General features: G+C 38.0%; 1 protein-coding gene across 1 annotated transcript in view; it reads right to left on the reverse strand.

Annotated features, from left to right (window-relative positions):
* Nucleotides 1–15,124, reverse strand: part of JAG2 (jagged canonical Notch ligand 2) — a gene marked incomplete in the record, with an annotated part of 565,751 nt that extends 550,627 nt beyond the window's left edge. Inside the window, 2 exon segments of the mRNA XM_044074368.1 lie at nucleotides 13,909–14,229; nucleotides 14,803–15,124. Of these exon segments, the coding sequence (XP_043930303.1) occupies nucleotides 13,909–14,229; nucleotides 14,803–14,874 (393 nt within the window).
* Between the last annotated feature and the right edge of the window lie 1,380 nt (nucleotides 15,125–16,504).

The raw sequence follows: 16,504 nt of genomic DNA on the forward strand, positions 1-16,504 counted from the left end.
CAAAGGTAGTGTTAACTATAGCTCATTTCCAGAGCAAACAGTGAAAGATACAAGCTCTTGCAAAAATACAGATTAAGACATGTAAGAATACTCTCTAGGGGGACTTGCAAAAATAATAAGATGATAATCAAAAGGTACAGAGCAGATGAGGGGATCAAATGTTTGTGCATACGCAGAGACCAATATATGTACATTGATCCAAAGTGAGAATATGAATAAAGAAATCTAGAATATGACCCGGGCAGCAACCATTAACTATAGCTGTATAGCAGAAAGTGGGAAGGCCGGTCCTGTAATTATACAGAGGTGACAGGTGGCAAGCAGATTCTGCTTCGGATATAACTGGGAGATATGGAGTAACTGTCAGTATCACAACAATTAGAACATCTGCATTTGATGCAGAAAGCTACGGGTTCTAGTCCCACAGTAGATAGAGCAATTGCTGACACTGCAGCAGCATACAAGGGGGATGCTGAACTCTAGTGTGTTGTCCTTTGGATGAGACAGTAAACCGAAGTCCATCTGCTCAAGCCGATAGTGGCTCAACTGGATGTAAAAGATCTCATGGCACATATCAAAAATAGGGGGAAGTTCCCAGATAAGCCCTTTTCCAAGGGAGACCCAACATTGTATTTTTACTACTAGGGGAAATTTGACCGGTTAATATCTAGTGGGACTACCCCAGTCAAAAGGGTAAGAGAAAGAACGAACTATCACAAACTATGATGTCTAACTTATTGCACAATTTCCCCATGGACATACCTGCACAAGTAATTAAGTAAAATTTGCCAAAAGGTCTGCACATCAGTGAACATGAATGAAAGCCCCATTTAACAGCCATTCCACCACTGTCAGTACTACAATATCTTCTCACACCCTAGCTACCTTTTGGCTAATGCTCAAACACCACTGTTACCAGATCTGGCATCAGTGTTAAGCAACCAAATGCCTTCCACAGATGTTGAGGAAATCCCGTTTTAAACAATCCCAGAAGGAAACTGTAAAATGATTGTGGAGGATGAGTAATCAGATGCATTAAAAAAAGGCTACACTACATGAGTTTCGAGCAATGTACAAGTTACAGCAAAGCAAACAGGATGTGCCTAAAAAGGCAATCTTCCAAAGTTGTGTGGAAGGTAAAGGAAGCCTGCTGATGTCAAATTTGTACAAAAGGAAACAGTTTGGATGAGATTTTTTTTTAATAAAATAAAAAGTTCTTCCATGTAATCCCCTGACATGCATCACTGAAATGAGCACACAGCACATGACAAAGTGGTGTGTTGGAAGCTAAAACAAAATATAAAAAGAGCTACAAAGAATAAAGAGCGCTCCAAGTTTAAGAAATGTCAGCAGATTTGGTAATGCACAAAATGAACCCGATGGCAAATAAGTTGCATTTAAAATGTTGAAGATAAGAGACTAGCAGTCTGCATTACACTAAAACAGGCAGCCACGTTACATTTGTAGAATATTCAATACAATTTTTTGTATAGCAGAAAACACCTCAAAAGTCAGGTCCTATTATTTGCCATTAAAATGATTAGCACAAAACACTGCAAAGCAAAACTATGGTCTCTCTCAGGAGTCTGACTGCAAGGCAATTCTGACAGTATGATACTCTTAACATTTTCTAGGACCTAATAGTGTAAAATGGTAGGCATGGTTTTTTACTCTGTTAAAAAGAGTAGGCATAGTAATTATATGCATATGTATAAATGAGCAATAATTCATGACTGTGTGATGGTAATTCAATATTCACCCACGGTTGGTGTTGTCTGATCATGAAGGTAAAGCCAGTGATTAAGGATTTACCCACGGTTGGCTGCGTTTACATACCCAGAAAAAGAACAGTGATTACTGTCATTATACAATCCCTATTAAAAAAGTTAAACTGTCTTCTTAAATAATCTGTTTGCATTATGGCACTTCCGTCGTCTTCCGGATCATCATCTCCCTAATGATGTCCTGGCGGCATGCGTGTGGGACTAGTGTTCACAGAACACGAGAAATTACAGAACGAGAAGTTACAGAAAACAGAATCTTCATTGCTGTTAAACACAAAACAAAAAAAAGTAGAGACGTATGAAGGACAGCACAAAACACAAGGAAAAAAAAAAATCAGGTTAATTTCTGTATGTTTAGTTTTGCAGAATGTATCCGTTTTTTTGCAGAATGTACCTGATTTTTCTTGCACTTTACTCAGTCAACAGACAGTACCACAGAGCGAGCAACCAAACTTCAATGGGCAGACTTTTTTCTACTGGTATGGGCGTGCTGATGTGACTGTTCAATAAGCATGCTTGGTTCTGAATAGTAATAAGCATTTGTTGTATAAGTTTGGCATACTGCCCAAAAAGGCAGCAGCAAAATAAAACATGAGACTTTATAACAGCAGGCTAAAAGTAGAGCCTTGACGTAGCCAGATGAGGATGATGCACGCTTACTGAGAATAGGGGCAAATAGGTGGGAATTTTTATTTATTTTCTGCACAGCGGAACAGGAATTAATGGGGGATGTGTGTGTGGGTACACATACATGCACATGTGGAGAGAGGGGCAAGGTAGCATCTGAAAGCAGCAGATGGAGGATCAAAGTTGGAAATGTGGAAGAAACTGAGACAGCTGCAATAAAACAGACACTGCAACTGTACAACTAATAGATGAAACAGTTCAGGCAGCTATTCTAGTTTACTTTTAAATATGAACTTTCGGATATATAACACACTACAATTAATGAAGGAGATACAGACCTTTACCACTTTTTGTTAAAGAGTTCTGCACAATCTTTTGTGGAATGAGCAGCTAGCTAATAATTACTAGTGAAAAAAACTCAAAACCTTACATTCAATACAATCCTGGCCATACAAAGAGAACAGAAGAGAAACTGAAGGAGGGAGAACAACTGTTAAAATGACAACAGGTGGTAGGCACGTAATCTCCCTACTGTGCAACTTATCCTTTTATAATAAACCCTAGATAAAATTACAGTGGATTGCTTCTCGGTATATATGCACAGACTATTCTGTTAGCTTTAATTGAGCTAACTTAACTACAAACCCACCCTGCACCAAGGCAATACAGTATTAAAAAAAAAAAAAAAAAAAAAAAAAAAGTGGAAGGGGAGATTTCCTGACATTTGCAAATTATGCACTTAGTTTAGCTATGCAGAAACAAAAGATCCATTTCTCAGGAGAGTCTGCAAATGTGCCATTGTACTTTTTCTCTGAATGTATTAGAAGTTGTTAAAACCACCCAGCCAATTGAAACCAGACTCCTAGAACAACCGTATGAATAGTTGCTACCTATCCAAAGATTTTACTAGGCAACCATACAACTCACTGAAGCAAGTTTCTAGAAATGCTGGTTTTCATTCAGTGCATCTAACCAACCTAATCAAAAGCAGTCCTACACAAAAATGATGCTGCTTACATTCTGAAGTTATCAGAAATGGTACAACTAAAGGAACAAATTAGGAAACAAGTTTTAAAGTACACCTACCAAAAAGAGGCAGATAACCCAGTTTTTCACTGACTAAAATAGAGTCAAGTAAATATAAATATAATACTGCAAAACAAATTTTAGTCCATTAATGTTGCATGCCACCAGACTACAACATATCAGATTCCACCTTAAGAAACCCATACTCCTAAACACGTTATGCAGGCGATAACCTGAATACAAAGACAGAGACAAACACAGGTCATATTTAAGAAATTGGACAGTTGTCCATTCTTTATGTTGATGTAGGCAGTAACAACTAGTATGAAAGACTAAAAAGGCAACCTCCATGGTAAACCCGAAGTAGAAAGAAACAAAACCATCACAGTGAAACAATAGCAACACTCTGGATCATACACTCATAGCCTGAAAAAATCTCAACTCCTGGGGGAGGTTTTGAAACCTCTTAGGTCCCTAGTACATAGAACCAACCATATGCAGCACACAAATATGTAGTGGTGGCAAAAGAAACTACAACATCTCTTTTCACTTTGTCATCTATGAAGGTACATGGCAATTTTCTAGTTTTGTATATGCACACATGCAGTATGTGCACGCATGTATAAAAAACATGTTTATTCACACTTGCACACGCAAAATGTTTTCCATCTGGAAAAAAAAAAAAAAAAAAAGCAAGTAAAATCAAGATGTTTCGATTGCAAGGGGAAGTTCATTCCATAATCAGTCACATTTTTCTATTGGTAATACAGGTCTTAGTAATAGGATCACTGATCCAATGTTACCTGCCCCAGTGAATCATTCCCTGGGAAAAAATAACAGAATCCGATCCGGCACTGCCTTACGGACCAAGCAGAAGTCAACTCCATGTACCCTACAAAGCTCACCAGCTAATGGTCCACACAGATCGGGATCAGAAACCACCTCCAAATAAAACCTAGAACTAACAGAATATAGAATGACATTTTCCAGCGCCTTTCCTTTTTTCTAAGGCTATCTGTACATTTTCAGTTTATACATATTCATTAGTTGTTTTGGCGGTTACAAGTGCAGCACCGTTTTCTGTAATTAGGCAAGTGATGCATAAAACTCTCTCCCTGAAGTGACCACGTAGGTCTTTTAAAATCAGATAAGACTACAGCATATGCTTTTCCAATTCTGGCAGACACGAGTTAAAGTTGTCCACCAGTGCCCACAGAGCTATACATGTGGAGTCATTTTTTTTTTTTTTTTAAGACAGGATATCTTTTTTAAAACAATGTCTCCTGCAGAATATCTTGGAGAACTTCAACATCTTTTTGATCTGAATCACTGGCACATCTTAAACAGTCCATTTCCACACATCCGAGCAGTCAGAAAAGAAACATGTCAGTACACAGCCCTGTGGTGCATCTCAGATACCCACCCAAACGTAACCGGCCGATTAGCCAGCGATTTGCACTCTGCATGGAATCCTGTAATTTGACCCTCTTTCATACAAGGGAGTAAACTGAAAAAAAAAAAAAAAAACAAAGATAACAAGCAAGCACCATCTGACCGTCACCGTTTGCTGCTACTACTCCAAAGAGGAGCACAGTAGTAGTAAATCCTAAAATATCCTGCAAAAAATTACCTTCCAGCTTAGTGACAAAACTTGAAATATGCAAAAAGCTTACATTATGGGATAAGGCAAGAGTATCACTAAAGCATTAACCGAGGAAATTTGGCCGAATCTGAATTTCCTAGCAATGAAGCATCTACATGGCAACACATTCCCCACAACTAGAAAACATCACATGCTTTACCACAGACGTCTTAAGCTCTGAAGTAACCAGATGTTACTTCAAGAAAGATGCTCCATTAGTTATCAAAACAAAACAATTGGGGCAAAAGTCATGAACAGCAATTTTAGTATAAAGGGCTGCAATGCTATTCTACTTAACACGGAAAGTATAAAAGAGATCTTGGTACACAGGTGGACAGTAGTCTCTTCTTCATCGCCACAGTAGTCAGGAAATCCTTCTATGTGGCACACCTCATCACAAAAGGTTTCTCATCCGGGGGGGGGGGGGAGTGGTGATCATTGTTCCCCTCTACTTGTCACTCCTTAGACCCATTAGAGAGTACAATGCACTTTTTGGCATGTACCTCATAAGACATCTACAACTGGAAAGGCCGCAAAAACACATCACAAAGAGGATTACAGGTCTCAAAACATATGCCCTATGCGGACAGTCTCAAAAAACTCCAGCTTTACTCAGTTGCATATTGCCTACTCAGAGGCGATCTCTACCCAACATACAAAGCTATGTCAAACCCAGAGCTGCTGGACATGCTCCACTTAAAGAAATCCCAATCCCTCCGAGTTACACGCTCTAGGGACCTAAACCTAGTCACCACAGTAAACAGAACATGCTGGAGTGATAGATCCTGTCCCAGAGACTTCCCATACTCGGGAACAAACTACCTATATATATATATATATATATCAAACAAAGCTCCTCATTAGCAATCTTCAAGAAATATCTTGATTTGATAGGAAATAGGAAATTCACCCTGGGGATCACGTCTGTAGCTCTGCTCGACAGGGGCACAGGAAAATAATTTTCTTGGGTAGCGAAAGACAGAGTACCCTTTAGGCTAGGCTTATATAGGCCCTAGGGCCAACAGCATAGTACTTGTCAATAAACCTATGCTCCCATAGTCACAAGACAGACACCACATACACACAATTTTAAATCAAGTAATTCTTATTCCAGCCATGCCAATAGCTATATAAACAATTAAAGTCTCACACAAACATTTAAGAACCCCAATTCTCACTGCTCTTCAGACACATTCAGGCACATTCACATTGCAATTACTCACTCCTATAAAAAATGTTCACCATCTTGGCAACACTGTCATGGCTCGAGTGCAACTAAAGGAATGGAAAATAGATACTTAATACGCAACCACATTTTCACAGCAATACCGGTTACTTACTGATAGTCAAAATATGTTCAGTAATATTTAAATGTTATACTGCATTTTCTTTAAAAGCCGAGGTTGTTTTCTGGTGTGTTATCAATAACATCTAAGAAACACACTTATGTTTCTGTTTTCACTTTACTGACAGCACGTCGCTTATGGCAAGTGCACTGAACGTTCATTTTTCCTGGCAGTAAATGCTGTCAAATAAGGGTTGTGATTTGGTCTTTAGTACAACCGCCAGCATTCTGTCTTTAATCTGACTACAGTTGTTAACGAACACTAAAGACAGAAGAGCTGAGTCAGTGGGTCGATTTCCATTTCTGTAAGGTTCATTGCATTGTTTTAAATTTACCTTGCATCTGCGATACACTTCTTTTCAAAACCTTTAAGCCTTGCTAGCGGTTATGGTCAAAGAGTTGATAGGGAAGAAAGAAGCCTTTCTGAATTTGTTTCTGTGATGACGTCAGTTAATATTTACTTTAATAGGCTCAGGGTTGTAATTTCTGTGCTGGTTGCTTATATGTTTGGGCGTTTTTTCTGCCTGAAATTTGGAAATTATATTTTTACAGTAATTCTTGTGCTGGCTGAGTGTTTTACAAGGGCTCTTTTACAAACGTATGTCACGGTCTTCATGACTGGGAACAAACCGGTATTGCCCTGAAAAATGTGGTTGTGATAATACGCAAGTACCAGAAAATATTTGCAAAAAAGTGTATAACTCCCTGTTTAAAGTTCTAATGGCATAACTTGCAAGTAGAAGCTGGGTGTACCAGTGGAGTGTTAGCATGCAATTTATAACAAAACACATGGAGCAAAGTACTACAGTTTCATCCAGAGTATATCGCATCTTGAGCATTTCATACAGGAGAAAATCTTGATTACCAGGCTCAATAGAACAGACAAGACAAGGAGAAAGGAAAGGCCTCTTCCTTTCCATAATAGTGTGTGGATAATACATCCTCCATGAAGCTTACCATAATAGTGTGTGTGGCTAATACATCCTCCATGAAGCTTACAACTTTCACCTTACCAGAAATAGTTTTTACGCAACTAGATCCAGCCAAGACAGAGAGACATTTATCAATATACATTTTGAGTTCTGAAGAAAAGAAATCCGAGTACACGTACAAACAGAAGAATGCATTCTTGTAACCATTTTCATGGGAAAGCCTCATTTTCAGGCTCGAGTTCGCAACAAAAACATGCATGCGCACACACACACACCATACTCAAGCTTAAGACACTTAAGGTAATAAAATTAGCATATACACACACAGAATGCTACTGAGCCTTTCAGACAATCTTTAAACTCCAAGTAAAATTATAAAAAAATTAGCTGCAGGGCTCGTCCCTGCACGAGGATACCAGTTTCTTCGTGCTTGGTCTGCAAAGCACACTTACAAGTGTTTCAGTGGCCACAATCTTAAAAATCCTAAAGCTCTTAAAGATTCATGACCCATTCTCAATCTACATATGTAAGGTCTGCTTTTTCATTTTTAAAGGGCACTGGTTACCTCTTGAACACAAAGCTCTGTTTAAAAGAAACCAGCACACAGAAATGACTTTTGTAACACTACACCAGAGGGAGAAAGTATTCAGACCAAGTAATCAAAGGACATTTTGGCCAAGTAGACAAAAAATTAAAACCAGACAACACAAATTATCAAAACAAGATGAATATACAGCACCATAAGATCTCAAAGCATCTATATGGGAAGAAGTTTGTCTTACACTGTAAATGACACAATCTATGTTGTCTTCGGGCCTGCAAGCCATGTCTCTGTATTCCAACTGGCACTACATAGCGTTACCCCAAAGAACACCAAAAAACAAAGAGCACAAACATACCTACATGATGCAGTGTTTGGCACACTAAGGCAAACCAAACCATACATACACTTCAATAGACAGAGTTCCTGATCCTAATGAACTTCATGAATTTAGGACTGTTGAAAGGATTTGTGCAATTACATGCAATAAAATATCTTGACCATCAGCCATTTCAGTTAATGTAGACAAATATTTGGCTAGCTGGTTTAAAGTGTAATATTCTTTATCTGCATAACTGGGCAATAATGCATTTGGAAGTTCTTCCACATGCTTTTCATGTGTAAGTTAAATCCTTTGCGGCTTGTAGCACACCACAGAAAGAGGAAATCACAGCACTGCTTAGCTTAAAGTAATTAAGCTAAAGTAGGAAACGACAATATTTCTTACTCAGTTGTACTTAGTAGAAACTACTGTGTAGATGACACTTCAAAAAATAAAATTAAGTGTATAGACTAGACGGGCTTGATCATCAAGGAGTAAAACTGTACGGATTGTTAAAATACAGGGGTGGCAGCAGCAAAAGGAGCATGTGAAATAGAATCTATATAGACTACCACCATTTCTACACGTACATATGCATGCAATTAAAGTGAAACTAGGTCCCCACCCACAATTAGAGAAGGATTTTACATTTTCACCTTGCAAATACCACAAAATTTAAGGAATTCGGACCTTGTGCCTAGTGGAAACCATGTCACAGAAATTAGCATTTTAAGCCAAAAACACTCACTCAAAATTACACTACTTCTACAAACTCTCAGTATGATGTATGCAATATCCATTATACACAAAAAACACTAAATAAAATGAAACAAAAATTGAGGTTTTTTTTATAAATGCAGTTTCATTTTTTCATAATCATTGCTCATCAACCAACCATTCACCACATAAATTTAGATATCTTGCAGGATGCAATGTATTTGTATATAGAACAGCCACAGACAATGTCAAGATAAGTGGCACAGTGCAGAAGAGGCTTTGTATACCAACATTTATTCTACTCCTCCTATTCCGTTATAAACATGTGAAAAAAATGTTGAGTACCCTTGGGGTACTACCCGGTTACCAGAGCACAGAAAAAAATTCACACATCCTAAACACAATCACAATGAATCAGACCTCTAGCAATGTATAGACACACATTTCATCTCTATAATGACAGTTAAGAAGTTATAGGTAGGCTTTACTACATAGAGGCTTTCTTTACTCTACGAGCATGTACAAAAATGGGTTGCAACAGATGGATGTACTTGCCCATACACCTTGAAAAGCAATGTGCTTTTCATAAAGCCCTAGATAAATTACTGGAAATGGAAACATGACTGTGATCCAGATAGCAATACAGCTATATAGGAAATTGCCATGCAAACTGTGAAATGCTTTACAGTTTTTAAATACACACAAGACAGGACATTCTAGGTGTTCTCTCAGATGTGGTTTCTACTATGCACCAAAACTACTCTCTCCAAAGTCATACAATCAAGCCTATTTTGCCAGCGCTATCAAACAGTCCAACATGGATCTTCAGGAGCAGTAAGAACAGCACAAAGCCAAGATTATGCACAGCTAAATGCAAAAGTAAACCATTTATACAGAAACACCATGCTGCTAGGATCTTCATTCAAAATAAGCTTTACCTAAAAATACCTCCAGAGGCTTTGCTTTGGTTATAATCATGGCAAGACTAAAGATAATGCACAATAGCCGATTCCAGCCCCACAAAACAAGAATCCTAGCAGTCATTCCCATGTATAACACAAAAATGACAGCCATTTGATGATCTCAAAGCTCAAGCAGCAATAAATCAAAAGCTGTTTGGGGTAACAGCAAAGGCACAAATATCAGACTGAAGAGCATACCTAGCCAATTCAGACTCAAAACAGAAATGAAAGCCTTTATATATTGCAGATGCTAGTACCGTACAAGGGGAGCAATCTCAGAAGGTACGAGTATTTCTAAACAGTCTCTGCAGTGCTATTACACAGAAGATGCAATGACTTTACTTGGTTAAAGCATGGTGGCAAGAGAGCAAATACCACTCGTCTACTTCTACATCAAGACAGGCCAGCCTATGCAACAGAACAATGGAAACAGCTTCCTCACATGATCAATAATCAATGTAGTAGATTAATACACGCAGTTACATAATACTTTCAATCCATGAATTAGGTAGTCCCCCCATCTCTCACCCCCAATCTGAAGGTTTCAGTTACCTCTCCACATGATACTTCTGCATTTGAATTTCTGCATTTGAATTTCCACAACATTAAAGTGTCAACAATGACAATGCAGTTTACACAAAAAAGTACCATGATTAGATGCAGAAAGCAGACAGAAAACAGTTTGTTAAGGGAGGTTATAACAGTTGGCCAGGACACCTTCCTTAAATGTCACAAAAGCAGGTTCAATCCTAAATATCATGTAATGCTCTTTTCTAATAGCAATACACGTTTCCTCAAGAACATTAAAATACACAGAAACAAGTTTGGAGGACTCTGCAATGTTTTGAGATTCACTGCTCACATCTGCACTGAAGCACTGTACTAGGTTAGGATGCACAAGGTACCCTGTTCAAAAGAAAATTGTACTGCAGATACTCAAATACAAAGAGAGAGCAACTGTGTGCATCTTAAGACAATTTGTGTAAATGTTTTGAGCTTCACTGAAGGACCATCCAGCCACTTCACACACGGGACATTACATTTACAGCAGAGCTAGCCACCTGGCTATGTTCCATGGACTCTAGATCATTACAGTTTATGAGCCACCCTGACCCCATGTGCCAGTGAATAGAGAGATGTACATCAGTGGTGTTTTTTTTTCCCAGCCTCTTCCTAACAGTGAACACCCCTTTTCTCAAAGAAAATAGCCTGCTAGTGGACACACCCTAACATTTACTTTGAAAACAATCAAGTTCCCCATAAAGTGCACTGACATAATGTTTGATGCACTTATTACAAACAATTCTGTTTTTCCCCGGTTCTATATGTAAATCAAGCCAGAAAACTTTCACTTTGACATACCTAGTACATTCCTCTATTCAGCGATAGGTCTTGGGTCTTAATGAATGTACCACCATTAATTCATGTAAACAGCATAATATTCATGTACGTGTCAGTGTTTTAAGACACTATACAAGTCTCCTCGACACAATTGTTTTGCTTTGCCTAGCAAGTAATTCGGGCCAATCTGTGACATAACATATCAATCCAAAGCTAGACAGCACAAAAACTGCTAATGACCACTTTTCGTACTATTTAACATAATACACTAGTCGCTACACACAGTGAGATTCATTAAAAAAAATTAAATAGGGTTGGGAGAGGACTTGTGAAACTTAAGAGGTGAGCATAGTAAAACATCTTAAGGGATTTCTGGGAAGACGTCTAATCAATTCTCCGACTCACGCTACGTTTCTAATCCAAATGTGGGCGCAAGCCCCCTCCCTATTTTACGTAAACCGAAATTGTCAAAAAAGGCAAGTGTTAAGTATAGTACAACACTGACTGGTTAACACAGACTGAATATGAACAATAATTTTGAAAACAGCCAAGCCTGACATAGTAATATGTTGCTTATAATTTTGTTTTGTATGTAAGCAACAATTAAAGACCTGACACTTTGAACACTTTACGTGACTACCTTTAGACAAGGCCACATTGAATGAATGAAGACAGCCAAGTATAAATCTGATTATCCTACATTTTCAAACACTGAAGTTGTACCAATCTCCGGCACGGATTTAACGTCACCTGGAAACATACATACTAAACCTTTAAAAAGGTATTTTCATGTATGTACCTTACCGTATTAAAGTGTGCGTCACTCATCAATTTATAAGCTCAAACGGAATAACATGCTGCTTCCGAATAGAAAGGCCTGTAAGTTACAGAAGACAGCTAAAGAAAAACTGTTTACCTTTACAATTATTAAAACATCATTAAAGAACTGCTATACGAGAATACTGCATTTCAAACAGTGTTAATACTTAGAGACCACACCCTTCCAGTAACAGTACAAGGGAGTGTTGATTGCTTGCCGCCCCCATACACTAGATAAACATTCTAATCTAAATAAAAATACCAACATGACTCCCTCAGGAGAAAATGGACTGTATGCAGGGACACAGTTTCCTATACACAAAACATGCCCACGCCATCAATTTTAAAAGTAGTGTTGAATTTCTTTAATACAACACCGAAAAAGTAAATAAATATATAACTTTCAAAACCAAATAAATTACGAAGGGAGCTTCGTCACCTGCCACTTGCGCATTAGAATCACACTTTTACTGGGTCGTCATGGTAACACTGAAGCTCGAAGGGTACTACTGGGAGAAAAAAAAAAAAAAAAGACTACCGCATCCTTACACCAGCAAAAAAGTGTGCGCGTGTGTCAAGATACAATTAATTCGTCTTTTTTCTCCTTCCAATGTAATGTTCCTAAGGGTTTGCCTACCTGTCCGAGAATTCTATAACATTTCAACAGTGGGTGTAGACTGACATACTCTTTGTACTGGGAGTAATTTTTTTTCTCAGCATCATCAACATGGATTTTTTTTCGGGTTACAACATATCGACATCTGTCTGAGTGCCTTTAACAGATGCAATATTGCAGACTTAAAACAATATTTTTAATAGTTTTACGGAAAACTACTGCTGAAATGTTACTTACATTCATTAAATGGTTGGGATGGCAGAATTTTGAGAGGTGTCCCTTTTTAAGTGACATATGTGTGTGTGGGGGGGGAAGCTTGCTGATACAAAATGGAATGTGCTCGCTACACCCGTGCAGTCAATCATAAAATGGAAATACAGTATATACCACTGATTAATACCAACACACACTTGGACGGTGCAGTTTTTAGACGAAAAAAATCTTTGCACATATAACTCCCAATAAAACACTTTCGTACGCGCACACTGCAATGCAGTAAGAAAACAACATGACACCTCGTACATGCAGCTGCGTTTGTAACTCATAAAATGTAATCCAATCTTTAAGTTCTTTTTGGACACATTAAACTATATGACGTCACATTTCAATGTTACTTGGGGAAGGATTGGTGGTTTGCTATAACACGCGCCCTGCTCACTTGAGACTCGCGGCCCGCGCGCGTCTCGCGCCAAAGGTCGAACAGCGGCGCTCAGAGGAATATCAGAAGCTCCTCTCGAAACCTTTCAAATTTTAATAGACTGGTTCATGTTTTTAAGGTGAAGGGGGGAGGGGTCAACTCTCAGAAACGATCCGCAAGACCACGTTTTAACACGCATTTAAGAAAATAAAATAGTATTTGCTGTAAAGCTGGTTGAAGTTGCAACTTATACTTTGTTCTTGTATATATACACAAAAGCTATAATGCGTGAAACGATAAAAAAAGCGAATTAAAGGGGCACATTTATTAATTTCAAATACAAATATATTGCACCTGTTCACTTCCCTTCCCCCATTCTCGGGGAACGCCAAAAAGGTACCAACTCCTGAGCTAAAACTGCCACAAAACAGTGAATTCTTTCCCAGCATTAAACAAAAATTTCGTCATTTTAAAATGTAATGACATAAGTTATAACCAAGTTGTTACATTAGCATCTTGGAGACAACTAGCAAGAGAAAAATCCCAATAGGAAAGCAAGTTGCACCTTACTTGAGCAACAGAGAAAAAACAACCTACCGGCCAGGCAAATTGGAAAGGAATCACAATCCTGCCAACATCGTTATACTTCTGCTGGGGACCATTTGAAGTCACTAAAGAAAATATATTTCCACCAAGAACAGGAGTAGATCCTGAGCCATAACTGCATAGTCCTGGGAGACTGATTCGGGCCTGATATTCCTTGAGGCAGACTTTAAAGTAAGTGTCACATTCGTCCAAAGAACAATCCGGATGATGTTGGGATTTACTGCCGTCACAACAATCTCCCTTAGATACTTCACCGTTTAAATTGCTCATGGAGATCAACTGCAGCTCGAAATATCCAGAAGAGTGAATTACCTGTAGAATTAACACAAATATTACACTAGTCATTAATACAATTTTATGGAATTCCGCAGAGCTCAACATTTGCAACAAATAGTATTACACCTTTGTCATGGCATAAAGAGCTCATAAAGTATTGATGTGAATCGTGAAATACTGAGACACTGCCTGCATACAGCATGATAAAAATAGGCACTGCTGAAACAGACGGGGGTGGGGGTAATTTTATCTACAACAGAAAAGTGCTTGCTACACCAAACTACTGCAATATACAGTGTATTTATCTGAAAAGCCTTTTCATTTCTATCAAGTCTGCAAGCTTCACTGTAAATATTAACGTTGCCTAGTAATGTTCAATGGTATGTCTTAACATACAAAAATAAAGTCACATTACACCGCTCACACTTTCTAAAAATACGTTGAAGATTATGCTGGCACCTAGCAAAGGAAGAACTCCCTTTGCAGTGTTACAAGTTTGTTTTTATATACAATTACAAATGATAGCAATCCACAGCAAAACAGACAAATGCATTTCTTTAACATTAAGATTATCTAGTATTATTTTGCAGCCAGCTGGTGCCGTCTTACCTGAATCCATAAAATGGATAGCACTAAGCTGATCGCTACATGGTGACAGCAAACCCGTATCAAATCCAGCATGCCTTCGATTTTATTGGTGTGTCATTAGCAATTAAATGCGCAAACGAGACAAAGCGCTAGCGGCGACTTAATCCTCCGCTTCTCGCGGGGAAGATTCACAGAATGTAATTCATTTATCGCTCCAAAAGAAACGGATGCATCAGACAAGTACGAAAGATTGTTCCACAGAGATTTCTCGACAATGGTCCACTCAGTACCTCGGTGCTTGCATGCGAGTGATAGCCTTTTCGGCAGCCAAACCCAACCTGTGGCGCTGAGACGGACAGCAGCATTAGCCATTCGCTGCTGTGCTTGATTAATATTAATTAGTTTGTAGGGTAAACCAACCAAAGTAAAGGGGCGGGTCGAAAAACCACACCACGCATATATAAATATTGCAATTTTTATTACAGTCGTGTGCAGCTGCGTTTATCTTGAAAAAAATTCGATGGGTGTAGGTTTAGTACCTTTCTTAGTAAGGTATAATTGTAGGTAATACTACAAAGTTTTGCTATCTTATTGTATATACAATTAAGTTTGATACATTTATGGATATTTGATTATCTGTATTCTAAGGTTTAAATATTGATTTCTTGTGCTTGTAAAAAGATCTGTGCCCACTGTTTGCATTTTTTAAGTACTGTAAAATGAGCCTAACTGCAACATTAAGAATCTATTCTGTGACTTTAGCGCGTCGTGAGCGCCGGGCGGTAATAACTACACGGGAGGTTTCTCATTCAAAGCAGCTCAGCGTGTACGGAGTTTTTCTGTTAGATAGCTGCTCTTTAAAAATAGGCTGGAGTATCCAGTGCATTTCAAAACAAAAACTTTTGCAAAATATGTTGGCGTGCCCTAAGTCCTTGATATAACGGAAATCGTGAAAATAAGATGGACGCATCTAGATTATGTTTTTCTCCAGCTGCAATTGTCTGTTGTATAATTATTTATCACTTAAAACATTGATTGAATATTTTATTGCACTTACGTATGTATTCATTTTTCCTTGACCCTTTTGTTTTTTTGAGTATGTCTGTCGCACCTGTTGCATTTGTTTTTAATACGGACTGTGCATTTTGTAAGAGGTACGATGCTTGATTAACTTTACTGATCAGGTAGGTGGATTGAAGGAAGAAGGGGAAACAAACTTTTCCAGAAAGGAGTTGTTTTACGGTTTTTAGAACAAAATTTGAGGTATCCTAAATGTAGATACGTCGCTACAAAGAGTAAAAGTTTAGAACACATAAAAAATATGTGTGTGTGTGTGTGTATATATATATATATATATATATATATATATATATATATATATATATATATATATATTGAATTTTTTAAATAGGGACAGACTATATGCTTCTCAACTTAAAATTAGAATCTTTTTATGTTGTCAATGCCTTGGTTTGGTTAGTAGGGAGTTTATAAACTGCCTGAGAAATGCTTTTTGTAAAGCTTGGGGGGGTGGCATTAAAATATCTGTAAAGTATACAAACAGTTATTTCTTCCATTTCTTACTTTTTCTATGCTGTTAACTTGCGTTGTGTCTAATTTAGTAGAGATCTCTCTATAGTTGCATCGAATTGAAGTAAGGTGTGATCCCCTCCCAACACACCCAAGCAAACAGTGTTTTGTGATATGACTAATATGCTGTGAA

Source organism: Protopterus annectens, chromosome 6.part0 (genome assembly GCF_019279795.1).
Source record: "Protopterus annectens isolate FY-2018-M chromosome 6.part0, PAN1.0, whole genome shotgun sequence".
NCBI classification, from domain to species: Eukaryota; Metazoa; Chordata; order Ceratodontiformes; family Protopteridae; genus Protopterus; species Protopterus annectens.